Source organism: Desmodus rotundus, chromosome 3, assembly GCF_022682495.2.
Source record: "Desmodus rotundus isolate HL8 chromosome 3, HLdesRot8A.1, whole genome shotgun sequence".
Lineage (NCBI taxonomy): Eukaryota > Metazoa > Chordata > Mammalia > Chiroptera > Phyllostomidae > Desmodus > Desmodus rotundus.
The window spans coordinates 153,081,460-153,098,489 of NC_071389.1; the positions used below are offsets into that span (position 1 = coordinate 153,081,460).

General features: G+C 46.2%; 1 protein-coding gene across 8 annotated transcripts in view; it reads left to right on the forward strand.

Moving 5' to 3' along the window:
* Positions 1-17,030, forward strand: part of SLC11A2 (solute carrier family 11 member 2) — a 48,820-nt gene that overhangs the window by 17,065 nt on the left and 14,725 nt on the right. For all 8 annotated transcript variants that reach the window (XR_008426495.1, XR_008426494.2, XM_024575386.3 and 5 more), the window contains 13 exons: positions 259-384; positions 785-904; positions 2,720-2,826; positions 3,375-3,445; positions 3,554-3,621; positions 5,333-5,488; positions 6,142-6,300; positions 7,267-7,353; positions 8,266-8,385; positions 8,533-8,682; positions 9,455-9,528; positions 10,700-10,853; positions 12,375-12,428. Coding sequence is in view for 6 of the 8 variants with exons in the window: in XM_024575386.3 (XP_024431154.2) it covers positions 259-384; positions 785-904; positions 2,720-2,826; positions 3,375-3,445; positions 3,554-3,621; positions 5,333-5,488; positions 6,142-6,300; positions 7,267-7,353; positions 8,266-8,385; positions 8,533-8,682; positions 9,455-9,528; positions 10,700-10,853; positions 12,375-12,428 (1,446 nt within the window). In the remaining 2 variants the exon portion in view is untranslated. The remainder of the gene's footprint in view (positions 1-258; positions 385-784; positions 905-2,719; positions 2,827-3,374; positions 3,446-3,553; positions 3,622-5,332; positions 5,489-6,141; positions 6,301-7,266; positions 7,354-8,265; positions 8,386-8,532; positions 8,683-9,454; positions 9,529-10,699; positions 10,854-12,374; positions 12,429-17,030) is intronic.

Consider the following 17,030-nt stretch of genomic DNA (forward strand, 5'->3'; position numbering starts at 1 on the left):
TACTGGTGTTGTGTGCCTGGTTTTAAAATGAGAGGCTGCTGGCAAAGATCAGGGCAGGGAAGGGGCTCGTGCTTGGGTGGGGAAGTGGCCAGTTTATTGATAAGAAGTGGGTAAGATGGAAGTGAAACTTGGACACACCCATGTTCCAACATCCTAAATCCTTTGTTCCTGTGAGGCTGAGGTTTTGTTTTCTATGTGATAAAATAGATAACTAGTGGGAGGTATAATCAGTTCTCTCTCTCTCTTCCTCTCCTGCAGTACTCTTGCTTTAGCTTTCGTAAACTCTGGGCTTTCACGGGACCAGGCTTTCTTATGAGCATTGCCTACCTGGATCCAGGAAACATCGAATCTGATCTGCAGTCTGGAGCAGTGGCCGGGTTTAAGGTAAACACCTAGTCCCCCTGTGTCCCTTTGAAACACACACAGCACACTTTCACATCCTTTTCCTCCTCTGCCTTTTGGATATCAACCTCTGGACCTGCATGCAGATACTTCACTGGCAGGGACACTTAGGTGAAAAGTGCTTCCCCACTTGTTTTTTTATTTTATTTCATCCATATAGTTTCCTTGAATAAAGGAGAAACTGCAGGCGGGAGAAACCAAGGCTCAGAGAGGTACAAGGAGACATACCAGGCTATGTGCAGACCCTGACACAGAACCCAGGTCATTTGTTCCTGACCTGGGCTCTTCCCTGAATGCAGTGTTCCCCATTCACATCACCAACCAACCAGGCAAACCCTTCGGCCGTCTAATGAGTGCTGTGCTGGGATCTGTTCTTCTCTAGTTGCTCTGGGTTCTTCTGTTGGCCACCATCGTGGGGCTCCTGCTACAGCGCCTTGCAGCTAGGCTGGGAGTGGTCACCGGCATGCACCTGGCCGAAGTATGTCACCGTCAGTATCCCAAGGTGAGCAGTGCGCTGTCCTGTGTGTCTGTCACTCACATCACAGGACCCTGTGTGCCTGGCAGTATGTGCTGGCCCTGCTCTGTGCACTGGAACAGTGAAGGACGTGGGGGTCTGTGCCCTGAGACTGGGAGTCCCACGGGAAATCCTCTAGCCCCTTCTTGCTGCCAACCCACTTTCTATGCTCCTTAAAAATCTAACTTGAGATTCACTTTTTCCCAGAAAATTTCCTTAGAAAAATCCTGTTGAGTGAGCATAACCATTCACTCTGCCCTCTGGCCTCTCGTAGTGCCCAGTCCGCGCGGGTGGTCACTCATGCATTTGTGTCACTCCGTCACTTTGCATTCTGTGTTTTCTTTTTGTTTGACTTCGCCATCAATTTGAATAAAGTTTCTCCCTTATATCAAACTATTTGTGGCAGGATCCTTGGATTTATTAATAATTACTTTTCAATTTACCCTGACCCTGATGTCACGCTGTCCTGTACAGCTGCCTCCTGGACATTCGGGGCCCTTCGTCCCGCCGCCGCAGGCGGGCGCAGAGCCCGGGTCTGGAAGGCAGCTCCGACGGAGCTTCGCCTTTGGGTGAGGTGCTGCTGAACTGCTCTGGTTTTGCCTAAATGTTTAATCTCCTTTCCTGGCTGTAAGAAAGTATCCGTATTAATTTTTTTTTTCTTATATGCTCCTCAGAAGAAAACCTTGATAACTTATAATTTCTTTTAGTTTCTCTTTCTTTATCTTAAATGTTGTTTTTTGAGACAAATTTTTGGGTAGTAGATACCTGGCGGTGTTCTTTTTCTGGCCTCGGTGAGCCAGCATGAACTAAATTTGTCTTTCACCTGTGTTATTTGACCAGATTAGTTTACTATTTTGTTATATAGCACCAATTCCAACCGCTTTGCCCCGAGTCCCTTTGCATACCTGTCCTTTTTCACTTGCTTTCCTATTACATTAAATCAGACCCTAGCCCTGGCCAGGTAGCTCAGTCGGTTAGTGTCAATATACCTAGGCTGTGGTCAGGGCACATACAAGAGTCAACCAATGAATGCATAAATACGTGGAACAGCGAGTCTCCCCCCGCCCCCACCATCGCTTCTGCCTTCCTCTCTCTAAAAATCAATTAAGAAAAAAAAGGATAGGCCCAGCCTTTTCCCATTTGTTTCGTCTTTTCAGCTGAAATCAGGATGGATATTTTCTTCTGTAGTCATTTTCAGTTCTCTCCTGAACAATATTTTGACCATATCAGCATCCTTTTTTCTAAAATTAAGATTTTATTTATTTATTTACTTTTAGAGAGAGGGGAAGGGAGGCAGAAAGAGAGGGAGAGAAACAGCAGTGGGTGAGAGATACAGCCCCTGGTTGCCTCTGGCATGCCCCCAGCTAGGGGCCTGGCCTGCAACCCAGGCATGGTGACCTTTTGGTCACAGGCCAGTGCTCTGTCCACTGAGCCACACCAGCCAGGGCGATTTCCCCTTCAGATTTTTTCAGGATTGTTTTTAGGCAGGAAATTAAGTGGAAATTAATGAATGGAAATTCTTTTCCTCTCTTGAATGGAAAGAAAAGAGAAGAAATCAGGGTCAGTGGCCACCCAGACCTTGACGCATAAGCACGGCCACATGAAAGCAGCCTCACCTTCTCTAGCCAGGGCCCACAGTGCGGTGATGGGGCAGGCGGAGTCCGGTGCTGGCACTTAATCTCTAGACTGAAGGCTTGAAAAGGGCTTTATATGGGTCCGTTCCAAAATGTGATTTCCTAACTATGGGGGAGCTTCCTAGAAATGATCGATTAGAACCATGTCCTCCTTCTGCTTGATGTGCAGGTCCCACGAATTATCCTGTGGCTGATGGTGGAGCTGGCTATCATTGGCTCGGACATGCAAGAAGTCATTGGCTCGGCCATTGCCATCAATCTCCTGTCTGTAGGAAGGTGAGGGCTTTCCCTGTACAAAGTAATTAATGTTTTGCTAGATTTTAAAGCAAATGTAAAAACAAAAACCCAACTCATTCTCAGTTTTCAAGATTCAGCTCAAGTGTATTATATTTCCAGTGGAACCATTCTGGGACCACCTTCCTCTCTCCTGGCAGACGTAGGCTCTATATCCCCATGTTCTTGTGTTGGATTATATATGCTTCTGTTGTGCAGTGTGTATTTTATTTGTGTATTATTGTGTATTACAATTATTTAATTTCATGTCAAATCATCCCACTAGACAGTGAACTCCTTGAGGGGTGAGACCCATTCTTTTCAGCTTTACACCCTAAATGTCTGACGTGGTAGACAGTCTGGCTTGAATGAATATTACTCAGTTGGCGCTGTGAGCCTAAACTACCCAAGGCCTGGCGTCCTGCCACTGTCTCCTCTCCCACAAGTCCTTGCTTCTCCCAGTGTTGCTTACATGGAGGGCTGTGGAGGAGAAAGCACTTCTCAATGTTTCCTTTCTTTCCTCTAATGTCCATTTCTTATCTCTGACCCAGGGTTCCCCTGTGGGGTGGAGTTCTCATCACCATTGCAGATACCTTTGTATTTCTCTTTTTGGACAAATATGGTAAGTAGAGTGGGAATGGAGGGGTTAGAAAAAGAAGCTACTTCCCCTTCCTATGGCTGACGGGGAAGTGAGTCTCCTGCGAACTCACTGCTGCATTTTCCCCTTTAGGCTTGCGGAAGCTGGAAGCATTTTTTGGCTTTCTCATCACTGTTATGGCCTTCACATTTGGATACGAGGCAAGTGCTCCAGGCTATTCGTTAGCTTTGTAAAAAAAAAAAAAAAAATTTTTTTTGCCTTTACTATAAAAGAGAATAGTGCTAGGATGGTTTAATTATACTGCATGTGCTCAGAAAAAGCCAATTGCTTCTTGTTAGTGGCCTGAGGTGACCTCTGAAAATAGTTTGCCATTCACTTGACCTAGAAACTATGCAAAATCATGCAGGTGAAGAGGTTCAAATCTTTGTGTTCACTTTAAGAGCACCCCTGGCCATCAGGGGTTTGCATATCAGAAAAGCCATCGAGTGTCTGAAGGCTGTCACTTTACAGAAGCAATGTGTGCCATTCCGTTGTGACAGTGGTGGAGTTGGTAGGTGTGTCCAGGCCAAACGGTGGAGTTGGCCACAGGGTCAGTGGCCCAAAAAGAGTGCTGACTTCTTGCTGCACATGCTTAAAAGTGCAGAGTAATGCAGAGCTTAAGGGCTTAGGTGTAGAGTCTCTGGTTGCTGAGCACATCCAGGTAAACAGAGCTCCCAAGATGCAGCCCAGAACTTGCAGAGCTCGTGAGCAGACGACCCACACACGAGCTCTCCCTGCCACACTGAGAGGGTCCTACCGAAAAGCAGGTTGTTCCCAAACCAGAAGAGGAGGTTGCACAGAAGCATAAGATAGCCTGAAAGAAACTGAAGAAACAAAAACTTAGGACCCGGAAGTAAAGTCAGCATAAAATAAAATAAAAAATATTAGTAAAAGTAAAAGCGGGGAGGGGGGGGTGGAGAAAAGAAAGAAAAAGCCAATTAAGCCTTGGGCCAATTTTGAAGGAATATTATCTATAGCAAAGACTAGTATCCAGGAAGATCTGCAGGGACCTCTGGGTTGAAAATGACTAGACTTTCTAGGACCTTCCAGACAACCCCCTGGTTCAAAATTGGCCATCTCGGCAACAGAGCAGCTTCGGAGAGGGTTAGCGAGGGTGTTCCCGGGTGATTCTGGCTGTTAACTTAGAGGGGTCTGTTTTTGCTCATTCTGGTGCGTCCCCGCTGCAGTGTGAGCTTTCTCTGCGTTGGAACTATAGAGGATTTAGTGGGCACTTCCTGCTTGTGCCCTAACCCAAACGCTCCCAGGAATCAGTATCATTATGTGCAGTAATAGCACCTTTCTGTGTCCAGTTTACCTGATTCTGTTTATTGGCCTGGCTAGACTTTTATAAATGTATCTCATCTATGAGTAGATTATACAGTTTGGTCTAAGGCTTTCAAGAGAAATGCTGAACCAGGGAAAAGTGTTTATGAATGAGTCAGCTTGTGCTAGAGGCAAACACAGTGAGAGTTAGACGAATATAGGTGAGCAGGAGCATCAGTGTGGATAATTAAGAATTGACTATAGTCTTAGGTCTGTCTCAGGAGTTATTATGAAATTAATATTAATAAAGCCCTTAGCACCATTTTACATCTTTAGAATATTAACTACATTCTCTCTATATCTATTTTGTGTATCTAAAAGATGATGTAAAGTATCAAGGTACCCCGGTGTTGAATTCTCTGATCTTGGCAGCAAGCTCCTTGTGCTGCGTGGTTTTTGATGGTTCTTTATTCCTCATTATCGTTGGTAGTTGCTGAAGAACAAGAGGTTGTAAGGAAAGCAGTAAAGGACACTGAGTGTTTCCTAGTACTGTTATTCCCTCAGTCTCGCGTTCCAGTAAAGGCTAATAGTTGTTATGTTGGTATGTAGTATATTACAGTGAGACCCAACCAGAGCGACGTACTCAAGGGCATGTTTGTGCCATCCTGTTCAGGCTGTGGCACCCCACAGGTCCAGCAGGCCGTGGGCATCGTGGGAGCGGTCATCATGCCACACAACATGTACCTGCATTCTGCCTTAGTCAAGGTGAGCAAGGCCTATATCTCAGTGGCCTCCTGGGTAGGTCACTGCATGTTTTCCTTTAGTTGCAAGGGACACATAACTTAGTTTACAACCATTAGAGCCCCAAAGGAGCAAGGTATTTTTCCGTGGTTGGACATTTATAAACTCCACACACTTGGACTCTGGTTTATGACCAGAGATAACTAACCCCCCCAGAGAGAAACTGGGACTAAAGTTCTTCATAAAAGGTCTGAAAGTGCACCAAGTCTCTTGTGGTTTAATCTCAAAACCCTGAGTGGCCTCGAGGAGGTCAGGAGTAAAGAGCCCAACCAAACTTTTACCAGTCAGTCTTACACAGTCATTCGCTGGGAGATTTCCAAGACCTTTACACTTAAGGTTATACATTTCTTAGGGCAGGTTTTGTGGTTTTTCCAACCATAATACCTGAGAGCTCGGTAGTCACTTAATTACTCCTGCCCATTTGAGGAATGCGTAATGCCATCCAGGGGTCATGAAGTTCTTCCTTAGTGAATGAGGATGTAAGCGGTTTCTCTCACATTTCATCTGGTCGATTGTTTGGCCTGTAAGTCTTTTGTTGTCTCTAAACTCATGAAATATTACAAGGAAACTTGTTCCAACAACTCAAAAAAAAATGACTACTACTATTATCTCTCCAGTCCAGACAGATAAACCGAGCCAAAAAGGAGGAAGTCCGAGAAGCCAATAAGTACTTTTTCATTGAGTCCTGCATTGCTCTCTTTGTTTCCTTCATCATCAATGTCTTTGTCGTCTCAGTCTTTGCTGAAGCATTTTTTTGGAAAACCAACCAGCAGGTGGTGAGTAAGCCAGGGTCCTGAGTAGTAGTGAACGTGAGCATACCACACGGCTGGAATGGGCCGGGAAATACGACAGTGACGTGGGGCGCAGGGGAAAGATTGGGGCCTCCACGCTGTCCTTTCAGTCACTGCACTGGGCAGGGTTGGCAGTCTGGGGCCAACCAAGTGAGACCCATTTTCCCTGCTTTTGGCTGATAAGGGAGATGGCTCAGATTACAGATTGCCTCATGCTGTTTTGTCAGCGCTTCACACCAGCGTGGCCCTTTGCTTCCTGTTTACCAGCTGCTAGCTGCCATTCCTGCCCTTTGGTGATGAGGGCAGGTAGGGAGGAGTCAGCAGACAAAACAGAAACTGTTGTCGGGACAGACAGTTTTGTTGTTTTTCAGTTCTCTGTCTTCTCAGTTCCTGATTGCCTATCTAGTTTTTTTTTAACTTTTTAAAAATTGATTTGACAGAGGGAATGGAACATTGATTTGTTGTCCCACTTATTCAATGGTTGATTCTTGTATGGGCCCTGACCAGGGATTGAACTCTCGGCCTGGGTGTATCAGGATAACACTCTAACCAAGTGAGCTACCCGGCCAGGGCCCATCTAGTTTCCATCACCACTTTGCCTCCCACCTGTAGTGCCTCAGACTCCTGGTGCTGCGTTGACTGAGGACTCCCTATTCACATGTCCTCTCGTACGCGGAGCCTTACTAAGGGCTCTCTCTTCTGTCATCGTTTGAAATGACCCAACAGTGCACGCTCTGACTCAGTAAATAACTTCGATGACATGGGGGTACAGAAAGATTATGGAGGGGTGTGCGAGTGGTTCCTGCTGCCCGTCTTTGCCCATCACAGCCTACATCCAGTGTCTTACCTGTAGGCCGTGTCTCGTGGATGACTTGTGAGTGATGTGTAGGAGACCTTTCCTGGTCCTTGACATGAAAACGAAAGTCGCCCTGAAACCGCTTTATCTTCCAGATTGAAGTCTGCAGGAATAGCAGCAGTCCCCACACTGACCTCTTCCCGGATGACAACTCGACACTGGCCGTGGACATCTACAAAGGGGTGAGCCTGTTCAGACTGGTGTTCTTCTGCCCTGAGTCGATACTCTTCACGTCGTGTCTGGTCTTTTCTGTGGGTTCACTTCAGAGCTGAGCATGTCTTCTTTGGGGTGTCATTTATTTCAGGGGTCCAGATGCTAGACAAGCATTTGGACTACATAGAAGGAATAGAGGGCCAGCTAAACAAATGAATTGTTTCAGCAGTTCCCAAACTCGTGTTGATACTACAGTGTGCTGCAGGATGTTAACTGGGGTGATCTTAGAAAGTATACCTGGTAAAGTGCTGTTTAGTGGGGCCTCCGTTACATTCTGAACCTCCAAGAATAGAGCATATGTAGCATTTCCCAATTTAATGGCCTTTTTACTCCTGTTATCTTCTTCTTTTTTTTTTTCTTAAGATTTTATTTATCTATTTTTAGAGAGAGGGGAAGGGAAGGAGGAAGAAAGGGAGAGAAACCTCAATTGCTTGCCATTCATCTGCGCTCTGACCTGGGACGAACCCACAACCCAGTCTTGTGCCCTGACTGGGAATCAACTGGCAAGCTTTCGCTTTGTGGGACGACGCCCAACCCACCGAGCCACACTGGTCAGGGCTCCTGTTATCTTCTAAAGTAGTGTGTTAAGCAATATAATTTGGGAAATGTAGTGTAGGGTTTTTAAAAATACATATTTAAGCTATAGGATGAAGATGAAGGCTTTAGGAGCCTGAAGTAAAGAAAGGACTAGGCTGAGGAATGAAGAACCGTCCAACAAAATTCACGTTGAAAGCTTTTTGAATGAGGGTAGGACCTGAGTTGAGCTTCTGGGACAGTGCACTGCCCTGGGGGGCCGGGTGCACAGCAGAGCAGAGGGAGAAGTGCGGTCCTGGGTGTCGTCTGAGCGGCTCACTGACACACATTCCCCCTCGCCTTCCCAGGGTGTTGTTCTGGGATGTTTCTTCGGGCCTGCTGCCCTCTACATCTGGGCGGTGGGGATCCTGGCCGCAGGGCAGAGCTCTACCATGACAGGAACCTATTCCGGCCAGTTTGTCATGGAGGTACGTGCTGTTCCGACTGGTAAAGACTAGAGGAGATTGCTGTTTTGTTCCTCATTGATCCCATGCTTCTAAGGTCTGCCTGAGCCTCTCCAAACCTTTTTAGTTTCCTGTTCCAGACATTCATCCTGCCTCTGTGTTTTCTTCCAGGGATTTCTGAACCTAAGATGGTCACGCTTTGCCCGAGTGATTCTGACCCGCTCCATTGCCATTATCCCCACTCTGCTTGTTGCTGTTTTCCAAGACGTAGAACATCTCACGGGGATGAATGACTTCCTCAACGTCCTGCAGAGCTTACAGGTGAGGAGGGAGCAGGGAAAACCCACATTGCATTTAGTCAGGCAGCACTAGGTATTGCCCTTAGGCTTTACCCCTCACGCCAAGTGCTGGGGAAAATTTAGAGGAAGAAGCGTGGCCTCGGTCTGCAGTAAATGTTCAACATATGAAGTCCCTGGCATCTAAAAGGCTTTTAGAAATGTCTTGGGGTTTTTTTTTAAACCCTTTGAATGGGAATTATAAGCTATAATTACATGTAGAACACAAAATTATTGTTCATTAAGCCAAGCAAATATTTTGTTTAAAGATTTTATTTATTTACTTTTAGAGAGAGAGGAAGGGAGGGAGAAAAACATCAATGTGTGAGAGATATATCTATCAGTTGCCTCTCAAATGCCCCTATCTGGGGACCTGGCCCACAACCCGGGCATGTGCCCTGACTGGGAATCGAACTGGAAACCTTTGGTTCACAGTCTGGGACTCAATCCACTGACCCACACCAGCCAGGGCAAGCCAGGCAAATATTAAGTGACATGCAGGACACTCCTAGGTCCTAAGCAGGATAAGACAAGGCAGGTACAAATGTTTGTAGAGACACTTAGGATCATACTTGATGCTAGGTTAGTGATAGCTGTACAGATTTCAACGTAATGCTTGAGCATTTGGGATGGTAGGATGATTTCTTGTGGAGCAGATGAGGCAAGGTCTGTGTTTCCCTTTCACTAACAGTGCTACTCTCGGGCGATACAAGGCCCCCGAGTAGCCCTATCTGATCTTAGTTGTTTTTTTTTTCCAGCTTCCCTTTGCTCTCATACCCATCCTCACCTTTACGAGCTTGCGGCCAATAATGAGTGACTTTGCCAATGGAATGTGAGTGAACACCTCTCAGCTCCCCAAAGCTCTGTGGAGCAGGGGGATCTTTATCAAATGGGCCAGTAAAGAGGGAGTCACATACGGGTTTGAGAGGTGGTTGCTTATGCTGCCCCCTCAATCTCTGGCTTAGAAAATGGAGACTGTGAATGTAGTGAGGGAAGGCAAGGACATTTTTATTTGCTGGGGGAGAAAGTACCTTTTAGGGCTTTCACTCTTTAGCTTCAGCCGCGGAAGTGTAAACCATCTTAGTTCCATGTTAACGATCCGAACGGGAAAGGTTTAAGCTTGTACCTTTTGTATACATCTTTAAAGGGTATGAGGGTAGTTGAAATGACTTCGTGCATCTCTAGAGACTCGTTACTTGTTCTATTTTTAGGTTGTATTTCTAGGGACTTAAGTAATAGGGGTTAATTTGATAGCATTTTTTCCCTTTGTCCATATCAGTGTCTAATTTTGGCTCATTTAACTACATCTAGGACATGTTAAGAACCATTTTTCAGTTCTTTTTATTTTTTATTTTGAAAGTACGTTTATTAAAGCTGGGGACAGTGAAACAAGGAAAGGCTTAGAAGAAGCAACAGAAGAGAGTCTAGGCGGGGCTGCCTTAGCTCACTTGGAAGTCAGAGGAAAGGGGGCCTTGGAGACAGGTTCAGGGGGTTCGCCAGGAGGAGCTGCTGTTGCCCTGTAGCTCTGCGGTTGCGAGTCTTGTGGGGTTGCTTAGATTTTAGCAGATGCGTACCTGAGAGGGAAGGGGCGGGGGTGGGGGGGAGGCATGGGCATACTCCCAGGAAGGGGAGCATGCCTATCTGGAAGTGCTTCTTTTTAAAACTAACTATCTATCTATCTATCTATCTATCTATCTATCTATCTATCTATCTTATTTATTTGGGAGGGAAAAGGAGGGAGAAAAAGAGGAAGAGAAACGTTAATGTGTGGTTGCCTCTTGTGCGCCCCCTGCTGGGGACCTGGCCTGCAACCCAGGCATGTGCCCTTATCTGGGAATTGAACCAGTGGTTTGCAGGCTGGTGCTCAATCCACTGAGCCACACCCAGCCAGGGATGGAAAGGCTTCTCACTCCTGTGCTGTGTACCCCACAAGACGCAGTGTCCTTTGCTGCCTGTGGACAGGTTAGACTGTTCCACTGGTGACTGTGCTGATTCTTTTACAGAGGCTGGAGGATTGCAGGCGGGATCTTGGTCCTTATCATCTGTTCCATCAACATGTACTTTGTCGTGATTTATGTCCAGGATCTAGGGCACATGCTGTTGTATGTGGTGGCTGCTGTGGTCAGTGTGGCCTATCTGAGCTTTGTGTTTTACTTGGTAAGTCCATTTGGGAGGGGACAGGGGCATAGGCATCAGGGGTGGCAGAGATGGGACTGACATGCAGAAAACACCCAAAAAAGCACATAACAGTCTGTCTCTAGGGTGTCGGGGTAATTTACATGAAATTGTTAAATCAGCTATGGTTAAACCATATATATATAGGGTTAAATGATATTTTTAACCATAAAATTTGGTTCCTAAGAGCTATCATCTTTCTATTTCTGTCACTTCTGTCTTTCCCTAAAAGAGAGTGTAGGAACTGAAGGAAGAGGAGCCGTGTGGACAGGAGGGGGTGGTGCGCGGTGGGGCTGAAGACGAGGCTGCGCAGTGGGCCTCAGAGCTTTGCGGTGGGTCACGTGTAGGTTCGCAGCCCTTCTCAGCTCTGCCACCGAACCGCTGTCCAGTAAGGAGATAAGTAAAAAGTGGTAGTCTCACATTGAATTATTTTAGAATTATCTAAAAAAAATGATGGTTGTACAACCATACAGATAACTAATGCAGACTTGGGTATACCCAGATAATCAAAAAAATTTCAAAATTCTGAATAATTGTATAAAAATGGTAATAGTCCTTGTCTTAAGATGGTGGGATGATGGATATATTCTTTTCTTTATTTTTCAAACCTTCTGTAATATTCCTTATATTAATGAAAAATGGCTGTAGTAACAACAAGAAGTCTACCTTCCTGTTCTATAAAGGTTTCTCTGAAAAACACCAGGGTTGAGGAGCAGGGACAACGGAGTTTATACCGTACCTGCTGATGAGAGCGGTGTGGGGTGGAGGCCCACCGCTGAGCTCTGTAACACTTACTGGGTCCCGTGGCAGTGTCTGCGCTGGTCAGCTGTGTGACTGCGAGAGTCGCCTCAGTGGGGGTTGTGAAACTGTCCTGCATTGGTACACCCCATCCGCTGCCCAGGAAGCCTTGGGGACACTAGGATTGTGCTGACCCTATGATCTCCCAGGAAACCCAAGGAACTGAATTATATTCTTGACAGGAATCGGTTTTAAAACTCACTGTGGAAGTTAAGGGAATCCTCCCTTCATGCAAATTGCTGACGGAGGTGCTGAGTTGTCCTCAGGTCGTTGAAGACCATTTTTAAGGCTGAAGGACTCTAGAGTCGGGCACTGTTGTTTAGCTCCAAAACATACTCGCGGATTCGGAGACTGTTCAGTTGTATCAGTCTGTCGTTCATTCCTCTCATCGTGAGGAATGGGGTGGGGGGGGTAGGGGTAAAGGAAAGTGGTCTTCAGGGAGCTCCACGTCCAAGGGAAGAAACACACTGCAAACACAAAGCCGTAGGAGCAGAGGGAGCTCAGTGTTGGGACTAGCATGGAAAAGCTTTGCTGAGGACAGCAGGTTCCGGGGTGTTCTGAAGTGGTTGGGGGCTGGGAGAAGGACTTGGTGATAGACGCTAGGCAAAGCTGGGTGTTCAAGGAGGAGAGCAGGTTTGCATCTGAGCGGTACAGTGTGAGCGGTCACGGTGGGCTCCTGGGTGACGGCTGTGTTTTATCTTTCAGATTTGGCAATGTTTGATTGCACTGGGCATGTCCTTCCTGGACTGTGGGCGCACGGTAAGCATCTCCAAAGTCCTGACGGAAGAAGCCGCCAGTGACTATGCTAAGTAAGCACTGGACCAGCCGGTCTGATCCGCGTAGCCGTCAGAGCCAGTGTGTTTCCGCGGTTTACTGTGTGAGCACAGCCAAAAGTGTGTGCTGTTGCACAGACTGCGTTTAGGACTCTGCTGTTGGTTGTGGAAGACTTTTTATTTCACACGTGTTTGAAAGATGGAATTTTTTTCTAACTGACCTCCTCACCCGGGAACTGGATTGGATGGGGTCTTTGAAAAGCTGATGATTTGCTGCTGTCATTCTAACACTAAACTCTTCAGGAGCTGCTGAAGGGCCGGCTCATTTTATCCCTTAGAGAGTGAAATCTCTGATTCCTAACTAGGCTATACATTGAAAAAAGAGTTTGGAAAATGCAGTGCATTTCATAATAAAAATACAGAGTGGGTATGCAGATTTGTTTATTAAAGATAATGGATTGTAAAAGGCTGAGAAATACTTATGCATGCCCTTTCAATCATTTTAATTATAAGAAAATAAAATCTCCACTAGAGTGGTTTTATCCATACTAAATATAAAATTGTGAGGCATCTACCTCTATCAGGTTCAGAATTCTTTAAATTTCTACTTTAAATTTCTCAGTTGAAGAGGAATAATAAAGCATAAAGGTGATAAATGGACAAATAGCAAAACTCACTTGTAATTGGTGGTTACCAATCACCTCGAAAATCACTTAGAAGATGTTCCTCAGAGATTGAACGCTTACCAGGATTTTCTTGGGAGTACCGATTTTAGTAACTTCTATGTTTGTACACAGTGCTTTTCCGGTACTTAGTCTCAAGCACATACAGTTGCAAAACCTTCACCTTCCCCTCCAGGAGGGTGGTAGAAAAAGATGGTAGCATTTATAAGCTGTGTTCTCGTGAGACTTTGGGACAAGGAGAAAAGACTTGAAAGGAGAAGAAGAGCCACCTGTTACATTCGTAAAAGCCACCTCCCGCCAGAACCGTCACGTGTCCTGAAGTGTGCCCAGGACGACCTGCCCCAGGGCAGTCTCAGGGGCTGTGGACCTAATGGTTGCAAAGTTCTCTCAGCAAGGCCGCCTGGGCTGCCTGTGCTCAGCCATTCCCTCAGAGGGAAAAACTCCGAGACCAGATGGTGGAGCTCTGGAGTCAGAGGAAATGGGTCCCTTCAGCACGAAGCTTCTGCTCTTCAGCCTCTAGCAACATTTTTAGACGTGGAGCCGGGGACCATGTGATTATCTCAGAGCAAATCACATTTGTCTGATGGAGATAAATAATCGAGTCTTGTGTAGCTGTTGACTTGGCGAGGACAGTGGTGTTGAATGACTTCTCATTTGGGGTGGGCTTTCTTCTGGAGTCCTGGTGGATTGATGTTCTCTCTTCGTTTGAGCACCGAAAGGCATTATTGCTGATATTTTGCACACAGTCAAAAATGCAGAGTGGATAGGCTGCCTTCTGTAAGTCCTTAAGGGTGAACTGCTGACTCACTGACATACCTTCATGTTAGCCCCTCAAGTAATGTAGCACAGGGTCTTGAAAGACAGATTTCCCTAACCGCTCCTCCTTGTGCCCTCCCCTCCCCCCAGTGAAGAGACCGGCGAGTACACCTTCAGCTGCAGTAGGTCTGGCTACAAGGTGAAGGTCTGACCCAGACCTTCTTTGTAAAGACGGTACAGAAACATTTACCGTTGCCCTAAGTCTGGGTGGGCCCAGGCAGTCTCAAAGTCACAAATATTTGGAAGCCCAGGTAAAAACTGCCAGTTTTCTTTGAAAAGTTGTATTTATGACTTGGAATGTTGGAAAATTTCCCAATTCAGTGGCATTTTGTAATACTATGTGTGTGTAGTATTTCACAGTGTCAAAACCTCCCGTACTGGGTCCCACTCGGCCCTCTCAGACAGAGCGCTGCAGCCGGCAGCCTGGCTGCAGCGAGCGACGTTCAGACCTCCAGTCTCCCAGCGCCGCACGTGCAGCGTGTTTCGTCAGTGGCTTTGGGTGGGACGTGTAAGGACACACAGTTGTACTTCATATTCATTGGTCCTTGCTCTCCAGAAACGTGACATGAAGCAGCTGTGCTGCCACAGCCGACGGGTGGGGCAGAGATGCTGTCTGGCTCTTGTGGGGTCGAGCTAGTGGTTTTCGGAGTGGTTACAGCTGAGATTTTAGTGACCATTTAACAATGTGTAAACTTGGTTTGTAATTAAAAACATTTTTCTTTTTCCAGTTTGGTTTCCTGGGTATTTTTTTAACCTTAAAAATACTTATTAATGAGGGTCTCAACAATTTTGAAATACTAAAACATGGACTGCAAGCTGGAGTGACGCGCCAAGCCCACTCTGTCGTGTCCCCGTATTAGGAAGGACAGCGAAATGAATAGGTTTAGTCCTTAGAAGACCTGGTGACATGCAGACACCACTCATGTCCACTTACCCACTTAGTCAAATAGTGTTGCTATTAGTAGTGGTCACCTCATTACCATATTTAAACTTGAAAAAATGTGTTATTCTGCCTTCTCTGCTCTAAACTGAACATTTTTCTCCCTGTAGTCTTATTTCACCATTGAGATGGGAATCGTATTGCCACCACTCAGTAAAAACAAAGGCGAGTTCAGGCACGCTGACCTCGTCCTGTCGCCAGATGCATGATGGGAAAGTCTAAGTCTAACACTTCATTTGTCCCAGGAGTGCCACTAGAACTTCATTTCCCCGTTTTCTGTGCCAAGCTTTCCCTGTCTCACAGGAGTTGAGTACCTACGGCACACCACAGAAGTAATCTGGGGATTTTGTTCTCTCTGTCCTACCTCATTTAGCTCTCTCTTCTTCTTCTTCTTCTTCTTTTTTTAAAGATTTTATTTATTTAGAGAGAGAGGGGAAAGGTAGGGAGAAAGAGAGAAACATCAGTGTGAGAGAAACTGATTGGTTGCCTCTCACACATCCCCAACCCGGGACCTGGCCCACAACCCAGGCATGTGTCCTGACTAGGAATCGAACAGGCAACCTTTTTCTTTGTTGGATGACACCCAACCTACAGAGCCGCACTGGCCAGGGCTATCTCTCTCTTCTTAATGTGGTTTTAATTCCAGAACTAAAATAGGATGCAAAATAATTAGGAGATCCCAATTTGAGATACTCCCTTCAGCTCCACCCTCTGGAACTCCTTCTGCTCCTTCACTGGATAGGGCCCGTGAATCAAAATGTGTCGGCTTCTTTTGACCCCTTCTGATTGTTTAAAACGGCTCACCTGTTAACCACGTGCCAGTCTTGGTCTAAGCACTCGTGATCTCGTTTAAATCTGACAACAGAAGGATTGACTTTGGTACAGATGAGCAACTGAAAGGCCAAAAATAACTCCCAAATTACATCGCTAATAGGCAACTGGCATTTGAACTTGAATAGCTTAACTGCAGGGCCTATTTATCATTACCAAAGCCATCCTATGTCATATATAGTACACGCTTCATGTGAGTTTCAGGTACCAAGCTTTGGTGTTCAGCAGCCCCTGAAACATGAACACACGGAAGCATTGGCCGGGTATTCTGATTAGTGTTAGAATATGTTTCAGCTCAAGTTGCCAACTGGTAGGCCAATTTTGTTTGGCCTGCACAAAGTTAAAAAAAAAACAAACCTTTTTTGGCAGTCGTAGAAAATAGGCAGGGCCCTCTGTGATCCTACCTCAGCAATAGCTAGGAACTAATAGTGAGTTTACTCATTTGCATTACCTCTCTGCCCTGGAAAGTGGTTTAGCCTCTGTGCCATTTAGCGCCATTTCTCAATGCCCCAGAGCAATGCGACGCACTTCTCCGGTTGAGGAGTTCTGTTAAGTCACCTAAGTGATACACTCTGGGGATCACGGGACTAACCGTGCAACCCTTGCTTACTACATAATGAGGAAGCCCTCCACCTTGGCTCACTTGAGAAAAGACTGCACTGAATTGTCAGTGTACTTGGCAATGGCCCGGGGTAAGGAAAACCTGAGATGGAAAACCCTGAAGTGAATAGGCAAGCCGAAGTGTAAAAAGCTATCTTTCTGTGCTGAGGCCAGCGGGACTCGGATTTCCTAGCCCATCGGCTGGGATTGTTCTGTCTTGGGCCCCATCTGGCCTCTCTTCAAGCAGTCATCACAAGCCTGTGAGAGGGGTACAGGATAATCTGTAATGTGCTAGAAATTATGTCTATTGAACACTAACATGAGAGCATACTCATGGCTCGGAATTCGCAAAGGTAGCATTTATTTCCACCTTACAAACAAGTAGGATAAGACTCCAAAACGATATATGGCCTGCTCAAGGTCGTACAAAGTGGCCGAGTTGGAGCCTGAACTCAGCTCCAGTGCCTTTTCCACTGCACTGTAGTAGGTAGGAACTCACAGTCTGTACTCTGCATTCAGCCACAGACTGCTGGTGCCAAGGGCAATGACAGTAGGGCTGAAATGAGATGCAGTGTTTGTCCCACTGAGTGTATGCAGAGGAGAGAAGAGCTAAATACAGCTTCACAGATCCTGACACAAACCGTCCGGGTTCCGGTTTCCAGGAGCAGGGTCTGCCGTGTGTCTGAAAAGCAGCTGAGGCGATTCTAACTCAGACTGA